At 41.5% G+C, this 24,217-nt stretch overlaps 2 protein-coding genes across 2 annotated transcripts in view; both read right to left on the reverse strand.

The window, feature by feature from the left end:
• Positions 1-200: 200 nt before the first annotated feature.
• gins3 (GINS complex subunit 3) lies at positions 201-5,527 on the reverse strand. Its single transcript, XM_037450365.2, has 3 exons — positions 5,163-5,527; positions 4,330-4,563; positions 201-1,958 (listed from the first exon to the last, which is right to left on the reverse strand). The coding sequence occupies exons 1-3, from the start codon at positions 5,331-5,333 to the stop codon at positions 1,728-1,730; spliced, it is 636 nt and encodes a 211-aa protein (XP_037306262.2). The 5' UTR covers positions 5,334-5,527; the 3' UTR covers positions 201-1,727.
• Positions 5,528-7,011: 1,484 nt separating this feature from the next.
• Positions 7,012-24,217, reverse strand: part of znrf1 (zinc and ring finger 1) — a 51,447-nt gene continuing 34,241 nt past the window's right edge. Inside the window, exons 2-5 of the mRNA XM_037450521.2 lie at positions 21,327-21,422; positions 9,554-9,659; positions 8,861-8,952; positions 7,012-8,346 (exon numbers count right to left, since the gene is read on the reverse strand). Of these exons, the coding sequence (XP_037306418.2) occupies positions 8,895-8,952; positions 9,554-9,659; positions 21,327-21,422 (260 nt within the window). The 3' untranslated portion in view covers positions 7,012-8,346; positions 8,861-8,894. The remainder of the gene's footprint in view (positions 8,347-8,860; positions 8,953-9,553; positions 9,660-21,326; positions 21,423-24,217) is intronic.

Consider the following 24,217-nt stretch of genomic DNA (forward strand, 5'->3'; position numbering starts at 1 on the left):
GGAAGAGGAGGCGGGTTCATGTCGTTACCAACTGAGATCGGCTTGTGCCGCTACCACCGACCACCGAAACCTGCCGTCCTGAAAAAGGAACCTTGCACCAAACACTTTTCGTACCCAGCAAAAAGTGTCCAGATAGGTTTTTGTGTGTGTTTGAACAATGGTAAGCTGCAAAACAAGCCAAAATGAAATAGGAGTAACAGGGCTATTTTTAATTAGAAAGTACAGATATTTGCATGAAAATGTAAGGAGTATAAGTAAAAAGTCTGAAAAAGAAATAAGTAAGTAACGTAACAAAGTATTTGTACTTCCTTGGTCTCAAAGTCGCTAGGCTGCATCCTTGTAGCCTCCAGCCTTCGTGGTAGACTTGGTCTGAGTGCTCCAACAACCGCATAGGCTGAACCAAAAGGTCTCTGACATGGGACGGTCTGGCCTACAGGGGGACTTCTTGCTTGCGTCATTGGCATTACCTCCGGAGCTCCCGTTGCCTAGCAACCTGCTGAGCTCAACAAAATGAGCCTTAAAACCCCAAAACCTTTTAAAGTACAAATAAAGAAGATAAACTTCATCTCATTTAATTTAATTTAGGAAGATAAGCTTCTCCTCCGGAGTATGACATATTTCTGCTGGTGCTGTTTACTCGTCATCCAGCTACTAGTGTTAATAACAGCAGTAAAGCAATAAGCAAGACTAAAAACGTTTTTATTTACTCTTTTTTGGACCACTAATTTTTCAATCTGTTGTCTTGTAAATATTTCGTGCCAATTTTGGTTATTGTTGACAAATATTTGTATGTTGTGATACACGGTGGTCTAGTGACCTTGCGCATATACTGTGGGTTATTTATTTACAAATGCCATTTTTAATTCATCTCATAGCACTTGGTTATTTTTTTGCTGTATTTAGATGTGATGTATACATTTACTTAACTTACACTACAATGATAATTGAATGAATAAGCTTCAAGTGAATATGGGTGTGTGTGTTGGTCTGTGAGTGTAGTATAGAGTGAAGTTCTGACGTTAAAACAAATTCTGTTCAATTTTCTGATTTGTATTTATTTTTTTAAATATATTATTATGTTCAAGGATCAACCTGTACTTAGTCTCTGAAGTATTTTTGCAATGTGAATTTGAAGTTCTGTTTTAGAATGAAGGGTTGGAAAATTAAAGCTTTTTAATGCTGTTTTTCTTATACAATTCATCGAAAATATAATCGACTTATTAATTATCAAAACAATTGTTAGTAGCAGCCCTATGTTAAACCTTTTATCTCTGGGAAAAGAACACCCTGCTTCATGGAGGAAGTCATAATAAATCACATCCAAGCTTAGAAGGTTAAATTGGTTCTTTACCGTTTCTAGTCATCTTTTTCATATATTGAGTTCTGCTGGGCAGCCACTCATTGCTTTAAGGAAATAGTTACATGTACCAACCAGTTTAAAATCCTCCTGTTAGCCATCTGTATTGCCGAGCAAAGAGAGACAGGCTACTGTATGATTTGTAAAGCAACAGAAATCTTTACTTGATGCAAAACCATCAGCAACTGACTATTCATATCCTGAGATGTGAATGTGCATCAACAGTTCAACAAGCAAATGGATCATGAACACACTGAATGTGCGGATACGGGAAACACGGCATGGACATGAGATAATAAATAAAACCTAGTCCCACTGGGGGGATTCGGCTCAGAGGGTATGCGGGTGGGGGCGACATCGAAAGTAAGGCTCAGGGGGGCACGTCGGCCATCTTCCTCTTGCGGTAGTTGAGGACCAGGCTGGAGGCGGTGAGCTGCGAGGCCTGGCCCTTCTCCCAGCTCTGGAAGCCGTTGAGGCCGCTCTGCCCCGACGTGAACAGGGCCTTCTCCAAGCAGTCCAGGCGCTCCACAAGCGGAGACGTGTCCTCGTTGTAGGCGTTCTGGGAGGAGTCCATGTTCCGTCGGAAGCGGCCGATGAACGTCTGGGAGGACAGAGCCAACAGTGACATGGGAACACATTATATTACATGTCATCACAACACAAACGTTGCACATGTAGGAGAGTATTATGGAGTAAAGACAAGAATAGAGGAGTACAAGACTGACCATATAATGACTTTCAGCTTAAGTTACTGTCCAGACCAAGTCTGCAAACACACAAATCATGATTCCTTCATTGATTTTTTTGTGTCTACCTCTGTTTGAACATCAGACAGAGTTCAGATATAATCTGCCTGGTAACAACAGATAGTAAGCCATGATCTCTGATCTGATTACACCCCCTAGCTGTAATGTATAAAATAATGATGTTTCAAAGGAAAGCATCTGGCCAGCTACATGTTATATTATACACATAATGTATTTATTTTTTAATTTTGAAAAAGACACCCAGAAAAATCTCTCATGAAACACTACCAACCAATCACATTGTGTAGTAACCAATAAGAAAAGGGAAAAATCCTTTCCATAAACAGTGATTCTGCAAAAAACAAGTGACATGTTTTTAATTCAAACATTTAACTTTACAGGTAGCCAAACTTGGATAAAGGAAATTAAACCACCAGAAGCAACTTTTTTCTGATCCCGCATAGTCACAGGCTGTTAAATAAATCATTCTTCATGACCGGTTATGCCGTACTAAGGGTCCCGGTCTCATTTAAATGATGATCATCCTTCGGTGAAGACTTGGGTGGTATTATAAATGTTCATGACAGTACTGAAAACGAGATTTGAGCAGCAGTCCTGCCCAAAAGTAGAATATAGAAATCCAGGATAATTGAAAAGGCACAGCTTGACTTAGTGTGATCTTAATCAGTTAAGATGAGAAGGGGGGAGCCAAGTCGATTCAGGTGCACATTGCTGGGATAAGTGCGCGTACGAGGCTTTCTTAAGTAGACCACGGTATCCACCACAGATTTACAGATGCACAAATAGAGAAGAACCAGCGCGCAGCATATTTCTCACCCGCTGAGCAGCAACTGGAAATATATGAGGAGGTGAAGCATATAATACGCAATATGCAAAAAAAGAAATACAGCAGCTGTAATTAGAGAGAAAACACCTGGTAGACAATCGCGACTGAATATGATTGTTTTATTGCTTTGTCTGTATATGCTAAATGTGCTGGTTTTTACTGTAAAGTGTTTTGGGGTAGCGTCGCATGTAAACCACTATATGAAAAAATATATATATTATTTAGCCTACTTGCGCAACGATAATTAATGTTCCTTTGGAAATTTCCCCTAAAAGACTAGTACTAATCTCAAACCCTTATTCAAAATTCAAGAATATGTTTTATAGATATCTCTATAAGCTGTGTCTACTTCTAAATATCTAAATTAATGTGCACAGAACAAACAAGACTGGACAAAAAAAAAAATCACATTTTTGCAGGTTGGTGAGTGCATTAAAAGTTTGTAAATGGTGTAGAAATGACTTACAAGATGCCTGATCACAAATTTTGTCTAAACTAATTTTAGCAGTTAAGATGTCTGGCACGGGGGGGATTGAAGGGATTCAGGGTGGGACAACTACTGACTCTAATCCACCTGCAGAAACTGTGCAGTAAAATGTACCAATTTATACGCATATGTGGAAATCCTCTTTGATGTAACACATTCTTCTGTGGCCAGGGAAGGTAATAAAGATGTGTGCCAAAGACTTCATTGTCACTTCTGGCAGTACGGCAAATACTGCATTTATTTACAGTTTAGGCATATAAAAAGCGATACAGAGCATCTGTGAGCATGGCTTAATGGTGCTAAATTTTGGGACCCAGCAGTCTGCACAAATTCAGATTCCATCTCCAGTAAATCTATACCTCTCACGAAGGTGCTCGTTGAGAAAAGCTAAAGGGTCCGATCACGTCTGAAAGCACGTCTCAATATCAGTGCTTCTTCATCTAAAACGCCGTTCAGAAATGGGCATCATGGAAGAAGGAAGGAACACAGGTGAATGGGACTTTATATATCGCCCTCATCACATTTACACTGTGCAAACAGTCCGTGAGGCAGAAAAGATTGGAAACCACTGATGTAAACAACTGCAATAGTCTATGATGAACTACTCACAGCAATAGTGAGAAATGTTAAACATGTTTGTTTGGGATCAGAGCGATTTAACCCATGAGACTCAAGGATTAATGTTAGCCTGCCCTAGAGCAGGCTAGCTGCAAAGAATGGTTACTTGGCAGGGTTTAATACAACCTGCTTTGGGGAAAGTTAAATTCATTCAGGATAGCGTGAATATCCCGGCTTAATGCATTATGCTGGTTTTGTGCAATATCCCTCAGCACTTTTTACCTCCTTATGTCATCTTAAGTCTTTTATGTTCATTTTGGTGCGTGTTGCTCACCTGCAGCAGCGTCTGAGCAATCTCTGGGTTCTCTGGGCTGTCGAAGTGCAGCATTTGGGATCCCAGGCCATAGTAGTAGGGCCCCATCTTGTGCAGGTCCACCACGTTGGGATCGGCATTAAACACAGTCCTCCAGCCCTCTCTGTACACCTTGGGGAGCTCCACTGACAGCACTCTCCTCTTCCTCTCGTACAGACCCTTGGACAGCCACAGAGGGAGCTCCATCTTTGTGCCCTAAGACAGATATTAGAAGTGTTCCCTGCAGTTCATATTGTAGGTATATGTTGGTGACGGTGTGGGTGTAAACTGTCTTATCAAAGTAACACAGTACAGTTATATCAAAATTCCAAACTGATAACTTTTCCCAGCAGCCGAGCTAGCCGATTGTCCTAGTAGGTCCTTTCAGTGTGGCATTGATTTCATAATTTCAAATCAGTGCGTGCAGAACTGTCTTCTGTGGAATTTTCCCAAACTAAATCTAATAGTGTTACATTATTCATTTTCATAAGCCATGGCGTCACTTCTCATTGCATTTCTTAAGTTAACGTTACTTCAGGATAATACAAATACGGTTTACGTTTTGAAAGGTAATAGACTAACTGGATTACAATACTGTACAAAGTTAGAGTTAATATTTTACCACCGTCGTGTCATTGCCAATACAGCACTGTAAAAGAAACTTAAATATATCGTTAAACTGCAAAATATCCAATTTGTTTTGGCGTTACATCTCACAACAAAAAGGACTTGTCTGTAATCTGGATTACTATTTCAGGTAAACACGGTTATCTCTCAATAAATACACTGGCATGATTGTAAACACCTTGACCAACCTGCGGTATGTCCTGCGCATCGGTCGCCTTCTCCAGGTATCCCAGCCGGGGGAAGATGCACTCTGTGCGGATGGGAAGTCTCTCATGCGAGAGCAGAATATCATCGAGAGACAGGAAATTCTCCTGCATTCCTACCCCAGGTTGTACGGGTAGATAGGACTGCGTATCCATTTTAGGGCCGAACGACGTTAAACGTAGATTTTAACAGTATATTTACTCAAATGTTGAGCAAATATTCTCTTCTTCTGTGTTGACAACACTTCCTCCTTCCTCTTTTGGCGCCGGGATCTGTTGACCAATCAGAGCGCTTGTTTGGCGATCCAGGGGAGAGCAATCGATATTAATACGTCGTACGTCGTAATAATCAGTCGAACCGGGTGAGACTTGATGGTGTGTTTTATGACTCTAAAAGTTGCTTGTTGTATATAAAACGCCTCTTCCAGCTGTTTGATTGTAGTTCAAATAGGCTGCTTCAGGGGAAAATAATAATACTTCCATTTTGCAATAATTTCCATCAATGACATTCAAAGAAGTCAGAAGCATTTACAAATTCTGCCAGGAGAGGTCAGAAGATTACCATTACAAACTCAAAGCCCCTTGTGTACTGTTCTAAGAATGTCCATCAGCAAGCAATTTTAGAACAATAACAACAACATAATATATAATAACAATAATACAGATATAATTATTGATGTTCAAGCAAGCACAAGTTGTGCTTGAGTTTCAATTAAATTGAAGAGGAATAGAAGAGACACTGAGCTGCCCTGATGACATTTATCATTCAATTTTATGATCTCGCATTTTCCCATGTGATGGAACAGATCAGCCTTCTATCCTATTCAGTCATTTTTAGTGTGAAAAATTCTTTTGTTTTGACATTATTATTACTCACCCAGCAAAGTCGACTACAGCAGCAGTTTGAGAGTGAGATATTTTCTACAAACTAAAAGATTGAAGCGCACATGGTCTCCCAAAAAGGATCATTATCATTATATTTTTGCACTTGGAGAATAACCTTCCAGATCTCATGAGGTCGTCAAAATGGACTGTGCTGCCTTTAATGTCTAAAAAAGGTATAGGACATAGAAATAACGAGTGCAGTGTAAGCTTAAATGGTAATGCCACATCAGAGGCAGTTTACCTGTCAGCTTAAGAGCACCAAAGGTGAGTTTCTATCAAACTAGAGTAGATTCAAGTAGAAGCCATACTTATCATCAATGTACTTTCAGGCAAAATCAATCAATGAAGAATTAAAAGGGAAACATTGTTTCAACTGGAGAGGAGTTTGAAAATATCTGGTTCTTTGATTGAAAAGTCAAAGCTACAAGCAAGTAACGAGAACATTCTGTAGCAGCAAGTTAACTTTAAAATGATCCGTCAATTTTAGATCAGAAGCTGTCAAGTTGGTTTTTTAAACTAAACTAAAGTAGAAAACTGCATTTCTGGCTTGCAGCACTCTATATGGCTTCAGTGAAATGAAAAAATAAATGAAAAAAGTCAAAATGATGAACACTGATGCAACATGAACTTAAAATAATGTGGAATAATCCATTGAGAGATTTTTACTTCTACGAAAGAAACATCCGGAGAATGGTTGGAAGTGACCTTGGGAGTTCTTTTGCAGGTGAAAATAATATTGTGGAAAAAGATCCTTTCCTGTCAGACGTCATTCTGGGAAATAGTAAAATGACGTTGGATTACTCACAGCCTTCTCAGAGAAAGAGGACACGTCACATCCCAAAATAACTTTGACTGGGAGGAGGCTCAAGACTCACCTGCCTCACCACATCCCATTACTGCACCAACTCTACCTGGGTCACGCAGGGAACGTTAAGAAAATAAGAGTCCGTCATCTAGCACAATTTATTCCACCATTTGTTTACAGTAGCTTTGTAAATGCAGTTTGTTCATACGTTGATTTGTAGAAGTCTTCATACATCAGCTCTTGGCATTCTGAAGAGTGGGTAACACCTCACATGATTGGAATATTAAACAAATATTGTTAAATATGAACAAATGAATAAATAATCCCCGTCCAGTGGATCCATAGTCGGACTACAGAGTCCTTTTTTTTCCAGGTCCGAGTGGCTCGCGTCTCCAGTCACAGTCAGCCAGACCTACGACAGCAGAAACACAGCGCGAGGGGGGGGGGGCGACGGAAGCGGAGACCAAGAGGCGCCTTGGAATCACACACGCTCACACACACAATCATTTGTACGCATTGAGACACACGCACACTCACGGGAAAATGACTCATCACAAGAAAAAAAATCTGGCAGATCTAAAAAAGAAAAGGGCCGAGAGTGAAGACGGGCGCATCGTTTAGAACGCGCCGCGTCGCCTCTGCGTGGCTGTAAACATCAGCAAAGTAAAGGGAGGACTGCCAGCCGCACGGGGAACATGGACACCTAGACTGTAAACATTTCAATACACTGACACACACACACGGCACTGTCCCAGTCAGTCCTCCACGCTGCCCTTTCACGCCGTCTCTCTCTCTCACACACACACACACATTAGGCTTTAGCAAAAGCTATGTTGTCGCAGTTCCCAGCTCACACACAAACACACACACACACACACCGAGTACATACACATACCAGGTGAAGCCTGACACCGGAGCATCCCGTACACACACAGAAGGAGCGTAAACTACACTGCTGGGCCCTTCCTGTGTCCCAACCAGAACTGAGCATGCTCAGACCGCTCTTCAGCCCAAAATCCATCTCCCCCCCCCCCCCCAAACACTTAGTACATACAAGGATTATTCAGGGACTTTTTGATTTTCTTCCCATCCTCGCCGCTGTCCTCTTTTCTTGTGTGGTTTCCTTCGTCTCCCCTCCTGCCTCCTCCTTGCTCAGCTTCCTTCCCTCTCGCCAGGTAAGGCCGCCGGAGGGTTAGACACGGATCACAGACGAAGGCGAGCTGCTGCGGCTTAGCACGTTCAGGGAGGCGCGGGTCAGATGAAGCCCTTTAAAGGACTGTTAGCCTGGAGCTAATGTAAAACCAAGGGCTTGGGAGGGGCCCTTTAATGTACAATGGAACGAATCACATTTTCTGGGTTCAGTTCACAAGGGATTTATAATCTTGGTTAGGAGGATGGATTCTGTCGGGATAAGTATGAGTTGATCGCTTGATTTGGTTACATCTGTCTCCAGATATCCATGGCAGGATCCGACCTGTCCTGTAATCAGAGGAGGGGGGAGCATGACATACAGGAAATGTGTACCTGTGGTTCATCAAGGAACATATTATTAGACGACATATGCTAGCATTAAGGGTTATTCCTGTTTGTTTCAAACTGAAACATCGTAAAATCTACTGGTTTGCCATGAAGTCTTCTGACATTTATTGTGAACTTTGACAACCTGACTCTTAATGTGCTTCCACTATGAGTTATATATTTTGGGGGGTTTTGGTTTAAATATCTGACAAACTACTGTATATGGTGTCATGAAATTTGGCGTTCCTGTTCCCCTGACCTATGAATCATGGGGACTAACTAGGAAATCATGTTTCAACTTTGACCTCTTAACTAAACCCACGTGCATCATGAAATGGGGTAAATGTGTGGAATTGCAGTTTGCTTTGATAATATCACTGAATTTAAGATTGAAAATGAAATGTAATTTGGGGATGCCGTAACATCTAGCTTCAATACGTTCATATCAAGTCTTTGCACCAGTAGTGAGTGTCACCTTGAACAGAATCCAGAGGGCGCCGGCTGGTCGGTCAGTCGGAGGGGTGCTCGGGGCAGGACCGATTGATCTCAAACCACGAGTCTATACAGCTGTAGATACAGAGGCATAAGACAACCAGTGTGTTAGACTGAAGGGGTTCAGCACCAGAGGATTACTGGAAGGCTTCCATCTACTCCATTTTTTTACAACTATATATATATATATATAAATAATATATAGTTTAACAATACTTCTAAAAACGGTTGACCATACACTTTATCCGCAGGTGAGCATTTTGGTGTGAAAGAAATTACATTTACCAGATTTCACTACACATGTTAAAGTTTGAGCTCAGGCCACAAAGCAGGAATCCTTTAAATAGAATCTCTTCAATAACTAAACAGAATAAAAAGATATGTGTCTGAAGTAATTACAGATGACCTTTAGGACTTGGGACACAAACCAGTCCGGATTCTTCTGTGCTTGTATTCAATTTGATATTGAGTCAAATTGGGAAGGTGATGAGGTAAATCTTTTTACAGGTTGAGCTAAAATTCTAATAACCTTTATTACTCTTTTATTTTAGAAAAAAGCCACTCCCCGTGGAATGCTGCTGGAGCGTAGTAAGTTACATTTTTCAGAAGTGCACAATTTTATAAAAGGCAGAGATTCATATGTGTGTGTGTGTGTGTGTGTGTGTTTGTGTGTCACCTTTTGTGGTAGATGCAGAGGCATGGCAGTCTGGCTATGGTATCCCCTTGCTGCAGCTCCTCTAGACAGATCACACACTCACCGGCATCTCTAGCAAGCACATCATCTAAGGTGGCAGGCACCCACACACACACACACACATACACACAGCAAAGCACATATTAGTATGTAACAAAACTGCATTAAAGTTAAAGGGTTAAAGTTTTAATATGATCTGTGATAGTTTTGCCTGCAGGGGGCGCTAACAGAATAACCACACCCACTGACATTTTGCAATGCAAGCCAAACGCCAAGGTCTCACTGGAGGAGAACCAGAGACCTGACTTTGTTAGCCAGTGGTCTCTGCCCTTCCCTGTGACCAGAGGAAGACCTCTAAGTGCTCCCTAAATATTCCTGTGTGGTTATAATAAGGCTAGTGAGGACAGTTGGTGTTCTGGTATTGTTTTACTACATCAGTCAAAGACCAGAACGCCTGTCACATATCTGTGTGGTCGAGTAAGAGTTTCCTGTCTTACTTACAAACACTCACTCTGTCAATCACAAGTCAGCCACGTCCCTTTTTTATTTTTACTGCCGTGGCCTTGCCGTGTTGGTGATGAAGCTGTAACCCCTGTCGGGCCCACCACGCCCCCGCTGGGGGTCCCTCTCCCCAGTTTGGGAACCACTGCTCTAAGCGTACCCTGCTTTATAGTCTCTTTGACTCAAAATGTACCATCATTAACTAAATGAACAAGTGTTGTGTCTTTCACAAATAGATGATTGTTTGTATTCCGAGAGCACATTCCCAGACTAGGTTGATGATATCTGTTTTTTTATTGTTTATTTTGCTCGCCAAAGGGACCTATGCATGGACTCAACATCAAACCGTCTGAATAGATGCACTGCAACATATAAACCATTGATCTGTGAACCTGAAATAATGAGATGATATAGTACAACGTGTTATCTCACAACACCTCATGTCACATCTGTCACAGTGGAGCACATCCCAAAGACCCTGCGGCCCGGCTGCTGCTCCACTTTGAGATCAGCTGACTGCTGGAGCAGAAGCCGAAAGCTCAGTTCCTAATCCTCCGTGAGGCAATTAAAGCCAAGCCGGTCGCAGCTTCTCACTAATTACCAGCTTGTTTTCTTTCTTTTTACGTGTCTTTATTTCCAAAGTCATTTGATGAGTAAATACAGACGTTAATACAACTGTTTTAACGTCTGTATTTAATGTCTATTTATGGAACTAAATCATGGCGCTAGTAAGACCTTTGCACGAGGACCTTCTCTCTAAATGGACATGGAATTTGAATTGAATACCTCTAGACTAAAAGATTCATAAAAGATGTGTGGGTATTCATAATCATCTGCTGCTTTTTGAGGTTTATAAATAAATAATAGTAACAGCAATACATTTAGAGCTAAGGTTTATGACAGATTGTAAATTGGCAACTGCAAATGTTGAAGCATTTTTAATAGTACTCCTGTCAGCAGTTTACTTTACGTTGGCAGCCATGCATAATTCTTTTTGAATGCATTTAAGACCGAACAGAATCTAAAAACATGTTATTAATCTGATTAAAAGGAGATATAATACTTTCTCATTCACAATCATCTGTATATAGGATAAAACAATACCATATCCAGGATAAATGTTAAACCTTTTATTATGACAAAATAGGCTTTTGGATTTGATGAAATGTGTTTTTAGTGTTTTTGAGTTGGAGGGATTATTTCTCTTCAGTGTTGCTGTAGAGGCAAAAGGGGTTAATGTGTCAAGAGTGCATCATGCACAAAGCCAGAACGCTTGGTTACATCAGCGGTAGGGCTGGGCGGTATGGCAAAAAATCACGGTATTTTCAAAAATTCTGACGGTATCCAGAATATGACAGTATTTTCAGTAAACACATACATTCATTAACACCGACAAGGACGTCAGCCAACTGAACAGCTGTTCACCGCTTTTTTGTTGTTGTTAGGCACTCGTTGGTAGCCGCTCGCTCACAACTGATTTCCTTAAACAAACATCACATAATAAAAAGTCCAATTCAAAAACAAATGCCTGAAAATATCTCGTACTTCCTGCGAGATATAAATATATATAAAGGTATAAATATGCGACACAAGTGCAAGTGCCAGTGGCAATAGTAGTCAGGAGAGCGAGCAGTAGTCACCAGTCAGGCGAGACAAGAAGCTGGTGTTGGCTTCACAAAAGTGGTGGATTATACCAATTTAATACTAAATAAATGTATAATACCAAATGTTGTAATATGTAGTAAATATTTACTATATATAAAAATAAAACAGATGAAGACCATTTACTATGCTTGTTATGTTTCAAAATGAACATTGAAATAGTTTGTTTTCAAACCACACATGTATATACAAACAAAACAAGAAACTGACTAGTTAGAGTTTATGTAGTTTGATTTTTTTTTTGCTGTTACACCTGTCCTAACGTCACATTCAGCTTACGTTATGTGATGCACTATTACTGTCATATTACAAAACATTGTTTTTCTAAATACACTTAACCATCTTCAAATGGCTCTTTATCATTTGTGTGTTCCTGTTCATCATATGATTCAAATCCATGAAGCTCCTCATCCTCATCGCGGAATGTCTTTCTATCTGCTGTTTCCTTTCTTGTCTCTCTGAGCTGCATGTGATACGTTTTTTCTAAAGCGGAAGCCGTGCGTAGGTCGGGTGCCGAACAAGTGTCACTATTGTGACGCCTGACTGATGCCTAACACTGAGCTGCCATAAGATCATAGATCTCAATCAGATCAATGAAACACGTACTCATTTCAGGTTCGGGCCAGATACTGCCCAGTTTGACTCGGCTGACGGGTGAGCGCTGATGTTGGCGGGCTGACGGTCCGACCGGCTGAAGGGGGGCCGCACATGGAGACGGTTTGCTGACGGCGCGGCTGTCACCTGGCGGGCCGTATATATTCGGGCAGCGGGCCGCACCGGACGGGCCGGATTTGGCCGCGAGTTTGACATATGTGAATTAAGCACTCGCGCACTCACTTCCCGGCCAGTTGACACTACTGTGAATGGCACAATTTGACATTTTGATTCAGTGGCCTTCATAAACAGTCCGCAAAAGGGCGAGTCTGTAGAAACGCACACTAGAAGCGTATACTGGCACACATTGTTTTCCTGAGTACACAGATTATAGATGTGCACATATACTGAAATCTTCTCAAATTGTTCGGCGTGAATTGCAGAGTCCCACTATTCATATTTCACACCCACAATCTTATCAAGCAAAAGGCGGGCATTACTACCTTTCCACTGATTTCCTGAATTAATGCAGACGGTAGATGCTGTGGAATTCCTATCTCAGGTGGTGATGGTTTCATGAGGAATACAGCAAGTGAGGGAGAAATTGAATGGATTTAATTGTTTGAATTAGAAGGTGGTCTCTGAAACTTCAGCTCTCTCCTCACCTTGCCGCCCTCTTCCATTTCCCTACTGACTTTGAGCTGTCTCCTCCAGTTGCTGGCTCGCCAACAGAAATTTGGCACCCATCACCTTAACATCAATTATGAGTTAGAGCTGCAGAGCTCACTTGCTTCTTTCCTGTCTCTTTCTGCGTCCTCCGCTGACCTGATCTACAGGAGGCAGAATGCACGTCTTTGTCTCTCTCTCATGGTCTTAATTTGTGGGTCCTCAGAAACGCTTCTTCTTGGACTGCATCTGTCCCCCCTCCCTGAGCGTGGGGGCTATATTTAGTGGGATGCATTCAAATCTCACCATGCAATATCAAAGCCCCAAAAAGACCATCTCTTGGGGTTTGTGTGTATTAATATCTACTAAATAAATAATAGTAACTGTTGCATAATAAAAATGACTAAGTATAGTTTTGAATTACATTGAGCTGAATTTAATACATTTTGTTTATTTGTTAATTACATTTTACTTTACTTAATTTTGCTTGAGTAAAACTAGCTGTGAATCACTGAGTAGACTTTTATATTATATTTTATGAGTAAAATTCATAATTCAGGAAAATAGTGAATTTTACTCATTTAGAGGTTGTTGTTTTCAAATGAGTGACACTTCCGTCCCACGTGGACATCCGCTCCGCGTGTGGAAGGGACGCTGTTCTCCTAAAGGTAAGATTGTTTGTTAGTCAACAAATGCATTATAACCAAGCTAACTTAAGTGGCTTTTATTATGTCGTCATGTTGTTTCCGTGACAAGCTAACCTAGCTAGCTCGCTCACTTTAGCTAAGAAGCAGCAGCACAGACGTTATATTAAGCTATAGTGTGTTAATGTGTTTTGTGCACACTGTGGCCAGTGTCTTGTTAGCTATTACAGGTTCACCGGCATTAGTAACGTAACGTTAGTCACGCAGTCCCCACGTTCCCGGTGCTGAGAGCCAGCAGAAGATTCAGACCGCCATCTTTCTGTGTTCTCTATCGCAGTGACGTTGTGATTTCGATGGTCTCCTGACGACACTCAGAGCTGCCCGTGAACGCTGGTTTCAGGTCAGTCATTAAGGGCAACTGTTAAGCAATAACATGCATGTTATAACGCTGTGTCCACACCAGACGCGCTTTAGTCACGTGAGCTTACTCGTGGGCTATTTGAGGTTATTTGGCTCGACTCTGCTATCTACGTGATGTGAAGACATCGGGACATTGACAAGCACGTGAGGCCAATTGAGTCACTCTACTCCGGTGCGAACACAGCATTAAGAAGCATGTGTACACTTGTAATTAGGGCTGCACGGTATTAAGAGACATTCTGACGGTATCCCGGTATATCACGGTATTGCTTTTTTAAGTAAACACATTAATTCATTGACCTCGAAAAGGACCAGGCTGCTCGTTGGCCAACTTGTTTGTGTAGCCGAGGGTTTATGGTGCGTCTAATTTTCGAGTTAATAATAAAACTTGGTGCTCCGGTTCTGCGGTTCACTTTATTTCCATTTCTGTTGAACACTTAGGATTGGAGTTGATGAGCTTAACTTTAGTGTTTGTTTTTTTCTTCATTTCAGACATCCAGCAACCCGAGCATTACCACGTCCATCTATGCTGTCATTCAGGGTCTACCTCGTGGAGACGATGGATCAACTCATGAGTCTGAAACACATGTTGACATATACAGAAGGTGACCTCTCTCATCTCTTCTACCTGTCACGTCTTGGTACGGTCAAATCATACTTACAATCGAACCGTCTTTCAACCAGTAAGTTGTGGCAAAAGCTGCAGGGTTTTTCATTTCACAGTTTCATTGATAATAATTCAGATTTATGTAAATAATCATTGTCCTCTGGGTATGTGTGCACATTTTTGAATTCTATGACGGATTTTTTAAAATACTACTGCAAAAAATGGAGACTGTTACTAAATACTCGCCATCTCCATCTGATTACATCAACTGACTGAATTAAGAGCCATTGACAAAGCAGCCAAGAATCCGTTAAACATAGTTGCATTGGAATGGATGACTTAGAGCTACGGGAATGAGCTTATACTATCACATAGAGATTAGTTGACATATGACCAGCCTGTTAGTAAATGTAGAATAAGATATTTGTGAACGTAGAAGTCATTTGGTAGATGTTCAATTAGGACCTAATCTTTTGGATGTACAGTGCGTAATACACTGTCTTCTTGCTATTTCAGGATGCTGGTGAAGACGTTCACGGGACCTTGCAATACGTCTTGGACAGACTAAAAGTTCTGACTGCACTGAGGGACTTTCTAAGGGCTTGCTGCCTGCTGGTTGGGTTTGCGTATGCACTCAATCTTGCACACTCAAAAAAAACTTTTAAGGTTTTCCAGAAAGTTTTCTTGGAGCTGGACTGTTCAAAGCTGTCCCCTGTAGCAAACAGCCCAAGAATCTTGAGAAAATGGACCCTTGGAGAAGAAAATGGAATTGTTGTTACTGTTAGAACTCTCAAATGTGGTTACTGTTTGTTCAATGCTGGTTAATTATATTTTAAAGATTCACATTGAGAAGTTTAGGTTTGGCTCTTGTTTATCTGGAGTTCAGTTTAAGTGTTGCTATCTAGTGTTAATGCTGCTTTATTTGTGTTGTTCAGATGTATATAAACCATGCTCATTTAATGCAGCTTTTCTTGTACGTATTTATAGAAATCTGCACAAATAAATGTTCAACTGCTTTACTTATGCATGATTATCTGTTTAAGTTTACTAAAGGGGCCGACTGTCAATGTTGACAAATTGAGACTTTCTTGCTTGATTTAGCAACTGTTAAATCAGCAACTACCTCCTACTTTCACAGGACAATCTGCGGCAGCACTGAACTATCTAATCCACTAACTAATCATTTATATGATTGTAGTAGTCAAACAGCAGAGAACTCCAGGGATCTAGTTGTCCCAAGGGGCAGTGCCGGTAGAGGCAGAACTCACACGCAGAGTTCCAAAAAGTGTTCTGTAAAAAATCCCCAAAAAGGGACCAGGGACATTCACCAACAACATGAAGAACATGCAATGATGCAACCTGAGACAAGAGCTGACATGGCTTGCATACACAGGTGAGGTGCAGGTGATTGGACACAGGTGGAAACAATCATCGACACTGCAGACAATCGCAGGTGCAAACAAGACAGGACAAGGCAGGAAGTGAAGTTACTCCAGGGACACAAAAGACATGAAACTACAAAATAAAACAAGACATGAACCCAAAGCGTGACACTAGTAACACAGCTTAACAAAGCTAGGATATTTTTGAAAGAGATTTGAACAGCCAGACACAAAGTTTCATCATTGAACATGTTAAAAATGCAGGTTTACCATCTCAAAAAAGAACATCAAAATAAATCAGCACTTTTGTTAACAAAACCTAACCAAGTATCTCACAAGCTTTCCCTAAACCTACAGCAACAAAAGTAGATATAGTTTCTTAACTGAGATCTTTCTTTTGAAGACTGATGTTCATTTTGAAAAAGTGCTTTTAAAGTGCTGAAATTGACAGATGCTGCTGAACCTTTATAGTGAAAAGCGTGACAAATGAGAAGAACCCTTCTATTAGATATCAATGGAACTGTTGTATTATGACATATTTGGCTTTCCCATCCGTTTAGATTCCTGTATATATCGCACAGTAAGTGATTGATGACCTTGCTGACAGATGTGCTGACGCGCAACAGTTAGCGGGCCCAGGTGATTGACAATAGCGCTCTGAGCATGGCGGGAAACAAGATAAGCTCTAGCTCGGCTCATTTTGTGGTTCTCAAAAACCAGAGAGAGAGAGAGACAGAGAGAAATGACAGAGATTACACAGCGGGACAGAGGACAGTGGGACAGACAGAGGGACAGTGAGAGGAATTTGCTGGAAATAAAGAGTGACACGACAGACTGAGCCGTCGGTGAAGAGAGGAATTATGGGAGTCTCCTCCTTTTACCCTCTCTCCTCATCCGTTATCAGCTATGAGGGTGCTCCATCACTCTGGATTCCCATCTTCCCTGAGACAGTTTCACTCTCCTCTCTCCATCTCTGTCACTCTCTCCTCGTTCCCCTCACGCTCTGAGTCCGGCTCCAGGCACCAAACGGGAATTATTCTTTATCATGGGACCAGTCGAATGCTGTTTGTGGAGCTGTGAACGCCCCCCTTTGCCTCAGACTTTTTGCAGGATTTAGCATTTGTGATATTTGTGGATATCACCACGAGAAACACATCATCAGCATGTGCACACACAGATCTACAAGGTGACCTTCAGGATTCAGATCAGATGAACATGTGCCTGTCTTGAGTCGATCTAGCAACTTGTCAATCAACGAGCCGCTAGGGTCCGCAAGCAGAACAATTTAATGTGTCCAGGCAACCAAAAGGGGGTCGGTCCTGAAAGGGAAGAGGGGAGGGAAAGGCTTTAAGTCCGTCCATCATATGAAAAAACTTTTTAAAGGAGAAATTCTCATTCACCATTGTGATGATTTTCTGCTTTACAACACTTTTCAAATTTTGGGATTTATTGGACTGTTGATCGCACAAAAGAAATTAAAGTTATCATCTTGGGCTCTGAGAAAGGCCTCGTCCTACTCATGTCGGACCACCAGCATTGGTAAGCACAAACAGCTTGGTGAATTTCACCAACGTCTACAGGAACTGCGTCTCAATAACTGCCGCTTCCAGCGGTACATGATGGCAGCCGTTTGATAGCTCGTTGGCTCGGATTGGACTTAACTGCCTGCACATCATACTTCTCTGCCGAGGGAACTGTCCCGTGGCAAGCTTTGTAGTGCTCAAGCACAGGTACAGAGATGTATCGTTGTCAAGTCAAGGATGAGCTTGGGTTCAAGGAAAATGCACATTAAAAAAATGAAAGGTGACTAGGTGACGAGGGAGGTGACAATTTCACGTTGAATCGGTGTGGCGTCCTGTGCGCGGCGTGGCAACGTCATGCACGTGTTGTACCTTAATCTAAGTCTGCCGCTGCTCCTGCACCGGGGCTTGTGAGAGAATAGTTTGTTACTGTAGCGACCGTTTACTACAGGTTCTGCTTATAAATGGGCATGAAATTGTTGGCTATTTTTAAAATGCCAAATTACTATTTATATCTTGTTTTGTACTGACCATTGCGGGAGCATGTTTTTCGAATTTTCACTTTGTTTGGTACATTTAAGCTGTTGTACTTGGACTGGAATATACTTTTCTATAGGACTTTATTCAAGCTCAAGTTGATTAATTAAAGCATGTGGACATGTTAGCGTCGGTGTGCTGTATATTGCTGGGGACTTATGTATGTTTCTGTTTGTAGGTTTTTCACCGAATTTACTAATTGGAAATTGCTATTTAAATGCTGCTAACCTGAAAATAAAAAGGAAAGAAGTGGAAACTAATCTACTGCCTTGGACTCAGTCATTTAGTTTCAGAAATTTGAGTGGAATCCAGTGCCTAAAATCTCCACGTAGACACATTTCAGTCCCTTTTTTCAAGTTGGGAAAAAGGTACATCCATAAGAAAACTCTGACATATTAATTTATTCACCATTTATTCTGATTCAGCAACTGTCTGCAGGATGTCAGTAACAACAGGGGAGCGTCTCAGTGCTGTTAAGCTATCACGCCGCAGCGTCATGCCATTTTGTTACCAAAGCTGAAAAATGCCAACTTTGTGTATGGTACGTTCGCCAGGATTAGCGCCACTTTGCCGCAAACTCAACGCAATAAGCGCGATAAACCGCGCTGACCAAATCTGCGTTGCTCCAGTCTCATGGTGTTGTGTTTGGTGTGAACACAGCGTAAGGGGAATGATAATGTAATGAGTGACTCTAAAACCTTTTATACATACATTAAGATGTTGTTTCTGCTGTAATTTTCCCTCCCATTTCAGGTCACAATCAGTGCATCCTTAAATTTTGTACTTCCTTGTTGATGATAGCAAGAATGGACACAAAGACTAAAGAATATGACAATATGTAAAGTGCTTTATTTAGTTTTTAAAATCGAATCATATAAGAGATGGGTGCGTAATATTACTTTGAATGTGTTCATCTAAATGCCAGCGTCGGAAATACACAAGGGCAAAGGGCCAAATTGCCCCCAAGAAATATAATAAGGACAAAGAAAGGCCACATAATAACTCCAACAATAACTACATTTCAGTTACCGTATTTTCGTGACTATAAGGCGCACTTAAAATCCTTTTTTTTCTAAAAATCCGGAGCGCCATATATATGGATCAATTGGTTGATCTATACTGGTTAACGAGGATCCATTGGATGGGAAAGTCTGGTGCCAGCAGCCGCGGTAATTCCAGCTCCAACAGCGTATTGTAAAGGACTGTGTTTTCATGTTCTGGAGCGGCGTTGCACTTTACAGAGTTTTGGGATGGTCAGTGAAGGGCGCACTATGTGACGTCACTCATCTTAGTGCCACCTATGGGGACGCGGGAATTGTTGTTGTTTTGGAGAGCGATGGTGTGTTTTTGTTCGGCGTAGGCTACGGCCGACAGTAGCCTGTTTCTCAACAATAAAACCAGAAGATAAGCACATTGTCCAGAGATTCATTAGCGAGAGTCGCTACAGTATATTAAAGCTCGTAGTTGGATGTCGGGATCGCGCTGACGGTCCGCCGCGAGGCGCCACCGTCTGTTCCAGCGCTGCCTCTCGGTGCAAGATGCACGAAAGCATTTGCCAAGAATGTTTTCATTAATCAAGAACGAAAGTTAGAGGTTCAGAGATATTGTTAATATCCACATTAATGTTTGAACAACGTTACCATGGGAGTGGAGAGTTTTCGTAACGCTTAATAACGTTTGATTTAGCACAGCCCGATCTAGTGGATGCATAACGCAGCCCCAGTCAAACGTTTTACTGCAGTATCTTCTATGCGCCTTAAAATAATATTAAAATAATTTAATAAAATAATATATATAATATTATTTATTTAATAATAATATTAAAATAATTTGTCAAAAACATCATAACCATCATGACCCGGCCCAGTTGCCCTTGAATGTTTTGATTCCTGCCTTGACTGACGTTGCGTGTACGGGAAGAATCAAACGCTTAAAGAAAAAAAGAAAAAAGGAGTGCGTCTTGATCAGACCTGTGAGTGACAGAGAGCAAATATTATTTATATATTATATGTTATTTTCCTACCTACCCTGGTACATTCTGTATCATTAAACACTCCATGTATGATGCTAGCAGTGATAGCGGTAGCATTGAGCACATCCATCCACCAGGGACACTGGGATGATCTTGGCATTCATTGGCTGGTTGACCAATAGGACAAATTCCCAAAGTTTACAGTGCTCCTTCATTAAAGTACAGATAACACGGAAATACACCACACAGTAAGAAATGAGTAGTCACAGTCTACTGGTGGTTTAATAACAGGCGGAGAGGAGAGACATTGAGGGATGAGCTCACAGAGTAACACAAATAAGGTCTACACAGATGATCAATACAGCAAAGGGAAAGAGCATGTTGGGCTCCCGCGGCACTGCAGACCACAGTTTCTGTCTGCATTTCTAGGAAGCAATATATAAGGATTTGGTCAATGAATGTTAACGTGATGTGATCAGAAATGTGAAGAAGACATGGAAAGCCTCCACTATTTCTCAACCTGCCCCCTCCTCCTCCCAACCTGAAAACTAGAGGTGGATTTCCTTATGTGGATTGTCACAATTTTTTTCCCAATTGCTGTTTTCTTTTGGGAACTCATTGCTGCTTCAGATGGTATTTAGCAGTGATGTCTGTCTCTACTAATGCTATGTGCAAACTACTTGTCACGGTTTGGCCTCGCTTCCTGTTTTAGTTTGAAGTTTCATGTCTCTTGTGGTCCTGGGTTAACTTCACTTCCTGCCTTGTCTTGTGATTGCGTGATTGTCTCCACCTGTGTCCAATCACCTGCACCTCCCTTGTGTATTTAAGCCCTGTGTGCCAGTTGTCCTTTGTCGCGTCATTGTCTATATGTCCCTCGTCGTTGGAGCACGTTATTTGGTTTGAGAATAAAGAGCACTTTGGATTGGAAACCCTGCGCCTGAGTCCTCACTGCATCCTGCCCCAGCCCGAGTGTGACACTACTTTTATAGTTTTTCCTCATTTCCCCTCATTCATTTTCAGGTTGTTTTAAAAGGACAAGCTCAACAACACACCTGGCAAGTGGAACCGCCCACCTCCTCATGAATATTTATTAAGACAGAAGCATCAGGGGACTTGGAAAATCCGGAAGCCCAATACATGTGAAATAAACACCAAAGTATGACCATATCATTACTTTCCTACGTTCCAAGTGGAACCTCCTGTCATATAAGCAATAGGTTCCTACAGATAGAGATAAAGGCTTTCCTTACCATTATAAGAGAGGCGAGGCTTGCTTAGACACATGATGAAGTGAACTTCCATTTCATTTGATGCCACAGACTTGGAGCAGACAGGACACTTGAATCCTAGAAAAAAATACAGAGGAAAGATGATTGAAAAATAGATAAATACCTCTTATATAGTGTGCATGTCTTCTACCAGATCTTCAGACATCCAGGAGACTTCAAATCAGATTAAGTATCTTTTCTTTAACCAAGCTAGTGTGCTAAACTTGTTGTCATGATCCTGGATCCCTCATCCTCCCTTGTCCCCTGTCTCCCTCTTGTGGTACCCTCAGGTGAACACCTTCTGTCTTTTCTCTCTCTCTCTCCTCATTATCCCTCACAGCTGATCCCCCGTTCATCCTCATCATTGTCTCACCTGGAACCTCTTCCACCTGATTTTGCCTGCTTCTTTTTCACTCCCTCTAGCCTCGTCTTGTTGTCCGGTTATTCCATGAGCGTCCACGCCACACGTCAACACTCTTGTCTCGCCCTGTCCCACCCTGTCCGCATGTTAGTTAACTGTGCCTTTCCGCAGAGTACCCGACCGGCGCGTACCTCCGGCAGCTCGCCTGCTTCCTTTCCTCCGCTGGATCCGGCTGGTGGAGAGCACCCTGTGATCCCTGAACACTGTCCTCGCGGGAGTAATCCTTATGCCCTAAGTTCCAGGTTTCTTCTGACTGATTCTGTTATGGCTCTGTTTAACGCCAGTGGACTTTGAGTTAGATCGTTATCGAGGACTGATTTCCTTTGGTTATCATTAAAAAGACTCTTTATTGCATCTCGCTCCTGGTCCTCTATCATTCACACAACACTTGTTGTTGCTTCTGTTTTTAAGTGAAACTTGACTGCTACTTGCTTTATCTGTTAACAAATTGTAGTGCCAGCTAAATGACATGTAATAAATAAACAATTTATGATAAAAAATTAAAATGCTTTGTAATCTGCGATTTATTATTATAAATGTATGTTCAGGCCACTTTTTAGATTTCTTTTCATAAAAGATGAGCTTGAGGTTTAAATGATGGTACCCATTTATCTTCCAAGACAATGATGTAAAGTCTAGGGAGCCCTGGTGATAAATCACCCATCAGCATGCCACTTATGTGTTGCTGTTGCTCTCCAGGGCTCCTGGATCCAATCTCATGACCAACCCTAAAAAACTGGACATGAATTCTGTGACATAGAGCGCAGCGTTGTGATGTCAGACAGGTCCCCTTTGAGTTGCCAACCAACCCACGGTAGCATCATATAACGCACCGCAAAGCTATTCAACCCCAGTGATGTTTTACATTTCTCATTGTGACTTTAAAAGCAGCAAAAAGTCAACCAATAAAATTGTTGTGAACCAAAACTAAAACTATTGGAATGTATGTAGGAATCATTCTGAAACAGCAATAGAATGAGTAAGAATTCTAGCTGCTTCCCTTTATACAAGCAAATGTTAAGTGAAGCAACATCTAAAGGTCAGCAAGGTAACATTTACACAGGCAAAAAACATAAATGGTCTTTACTGAGGCAAAGATCCTCTTCTGAGTAGAAAACATTGCCCTTCAATATATTGTTGTATAATTGTTATTGCATTTAGCTTTTTGGAGCTAATTGTCTAGGTTGAGACTTCCAGCTGAATCCATCCATGGTTGCCCATAATAACTTAGGAAATGGTTGGCTCAGATTATAAACATAGATAAGTGTGTGTTTAAAATAGATATAAGTAAAATTCAGAATCAGAACCATTTATTGTCAAGTATGTTGCACATGTGACGCCACCATGTGTTAACACATGTGTGTATTAATGTGTTTGTTTTCATGGACAATATGGTTTAAAGTAAACAGTATATTTTCTTGGTATATAATAATTTGCATGAAAAAGTGAAATTTTGTTTGGAATGTACATTCCACCGTGTAGCCCGTGGGGAAGGGATGGAGCTTTATTTTGATTTAGACAAACATTACGACAGTAAAATGTTTTACGACCACAATGTTGCCAGCAAAGTTTCCACATTCTATGAAGCGTGGCGCAATGAACAGATGTAAAATGTACTTTGTTATTTGTGTGTCCTCTTTGCAGAATCAAATCATCTGTCTTCTTGGTACCATTCGTAGTACCTGTAACAGATTTTTGGGGGCTAGTCCGGAACAGTGTTAATTTCGTTAACCGACCTTCTTTCCATGACAAGACGAGACTAAGACAAGACGAAAACGGATCTTAAAAAATAACTATGACTAAATCTATGCTAACTTTCGTTAACGAGACGAGACAAACATGTTGGTGGTGACGAAGTCACAATACGTTTTCGCATACACCTAAGACATGGGCAACGTACGGACCCCCTACAGCGGGCCGTAACGGCGGTTATTAAAGTGCCATGATGAAATCATCCATAGACCCAGACTGCTCGGTCACTGTGGGGGCAGCAGTGGTTCTTGTGCACTTGATACGGGCCTCGACGACTATTTTACTCTTCAGTGAGTGTGCGTTCCTCGGTTTAGCTCAGCAGTCTCAGTTTAGCTAACTGTTAGCAGGCTAAAACCGTGGAACTCCAGAGACCAATGTGCGTGGAGATGAAGATACGTTTAACAGATCGGGGCTGGTCGGCCAGCAGAGATCTTCATGCGGACCTGGCTCCTCCATTTTCTGGCAACGGTAGCCAGCGTTTTGAGACATGCGCACTTAAACCAGTTCATATGCCACATCTTGAATGTTAAAATGTCTTGGCCACCGTACGTTCGTTACTAAGCAACAAAGAACGTGCAAGGACACGTAACAGGTGGAGGCCTGTGATAGAACTGCACAGTGAAGGATGTGGCGGCACAGAGCAGGTGGAGGAAAACCCGGAGGATAGACACAGAGAAAGAAAAGACTGTTCAATAAAAAG

This window comes from Pungitius pungitius, chromosome 6 (genome assembly GCF_949316345.1).
Source record: "Pungitius pungitius chromosome 6, fPunPun2.1, whole genome shotgun sequence".
In the NCBI taxonomy this organism is placed as follows: Eukaryota; Metazoa; Chordata; class Actinopteri; order Perciformes; family Gasterosteidae; genus Pungitius; species Pungitius pungitius.

What these genes read in the sequence shown, in the direction of transcription:
- gins3 (XM_037450365.2), bottom strand. Translation starts at nt 5,333, where the DNA reads ATGGATACGCAGTCCTATCTACCCGTACAACCTGGGGTAGGAATGCAG. An exon ending in ATGCGCAGGACATACCGCAG is followed by an intron (nt 4,564 to 5,162) that starts GTTGGTCAAGGT and finishes TATCTGTCTTAG; the next exon opens with GGCACAAAGATGGAGCTCCC. An exon ending in TTGCTCAGACGCTGCTGCAG is followed by an intron (nt 1,959 to 4,329) that starts GTGAGCAACACG and finishes CTGTCCTCCCAG; the next exon opens with ACGTTCATCGGCCGCTTCCG.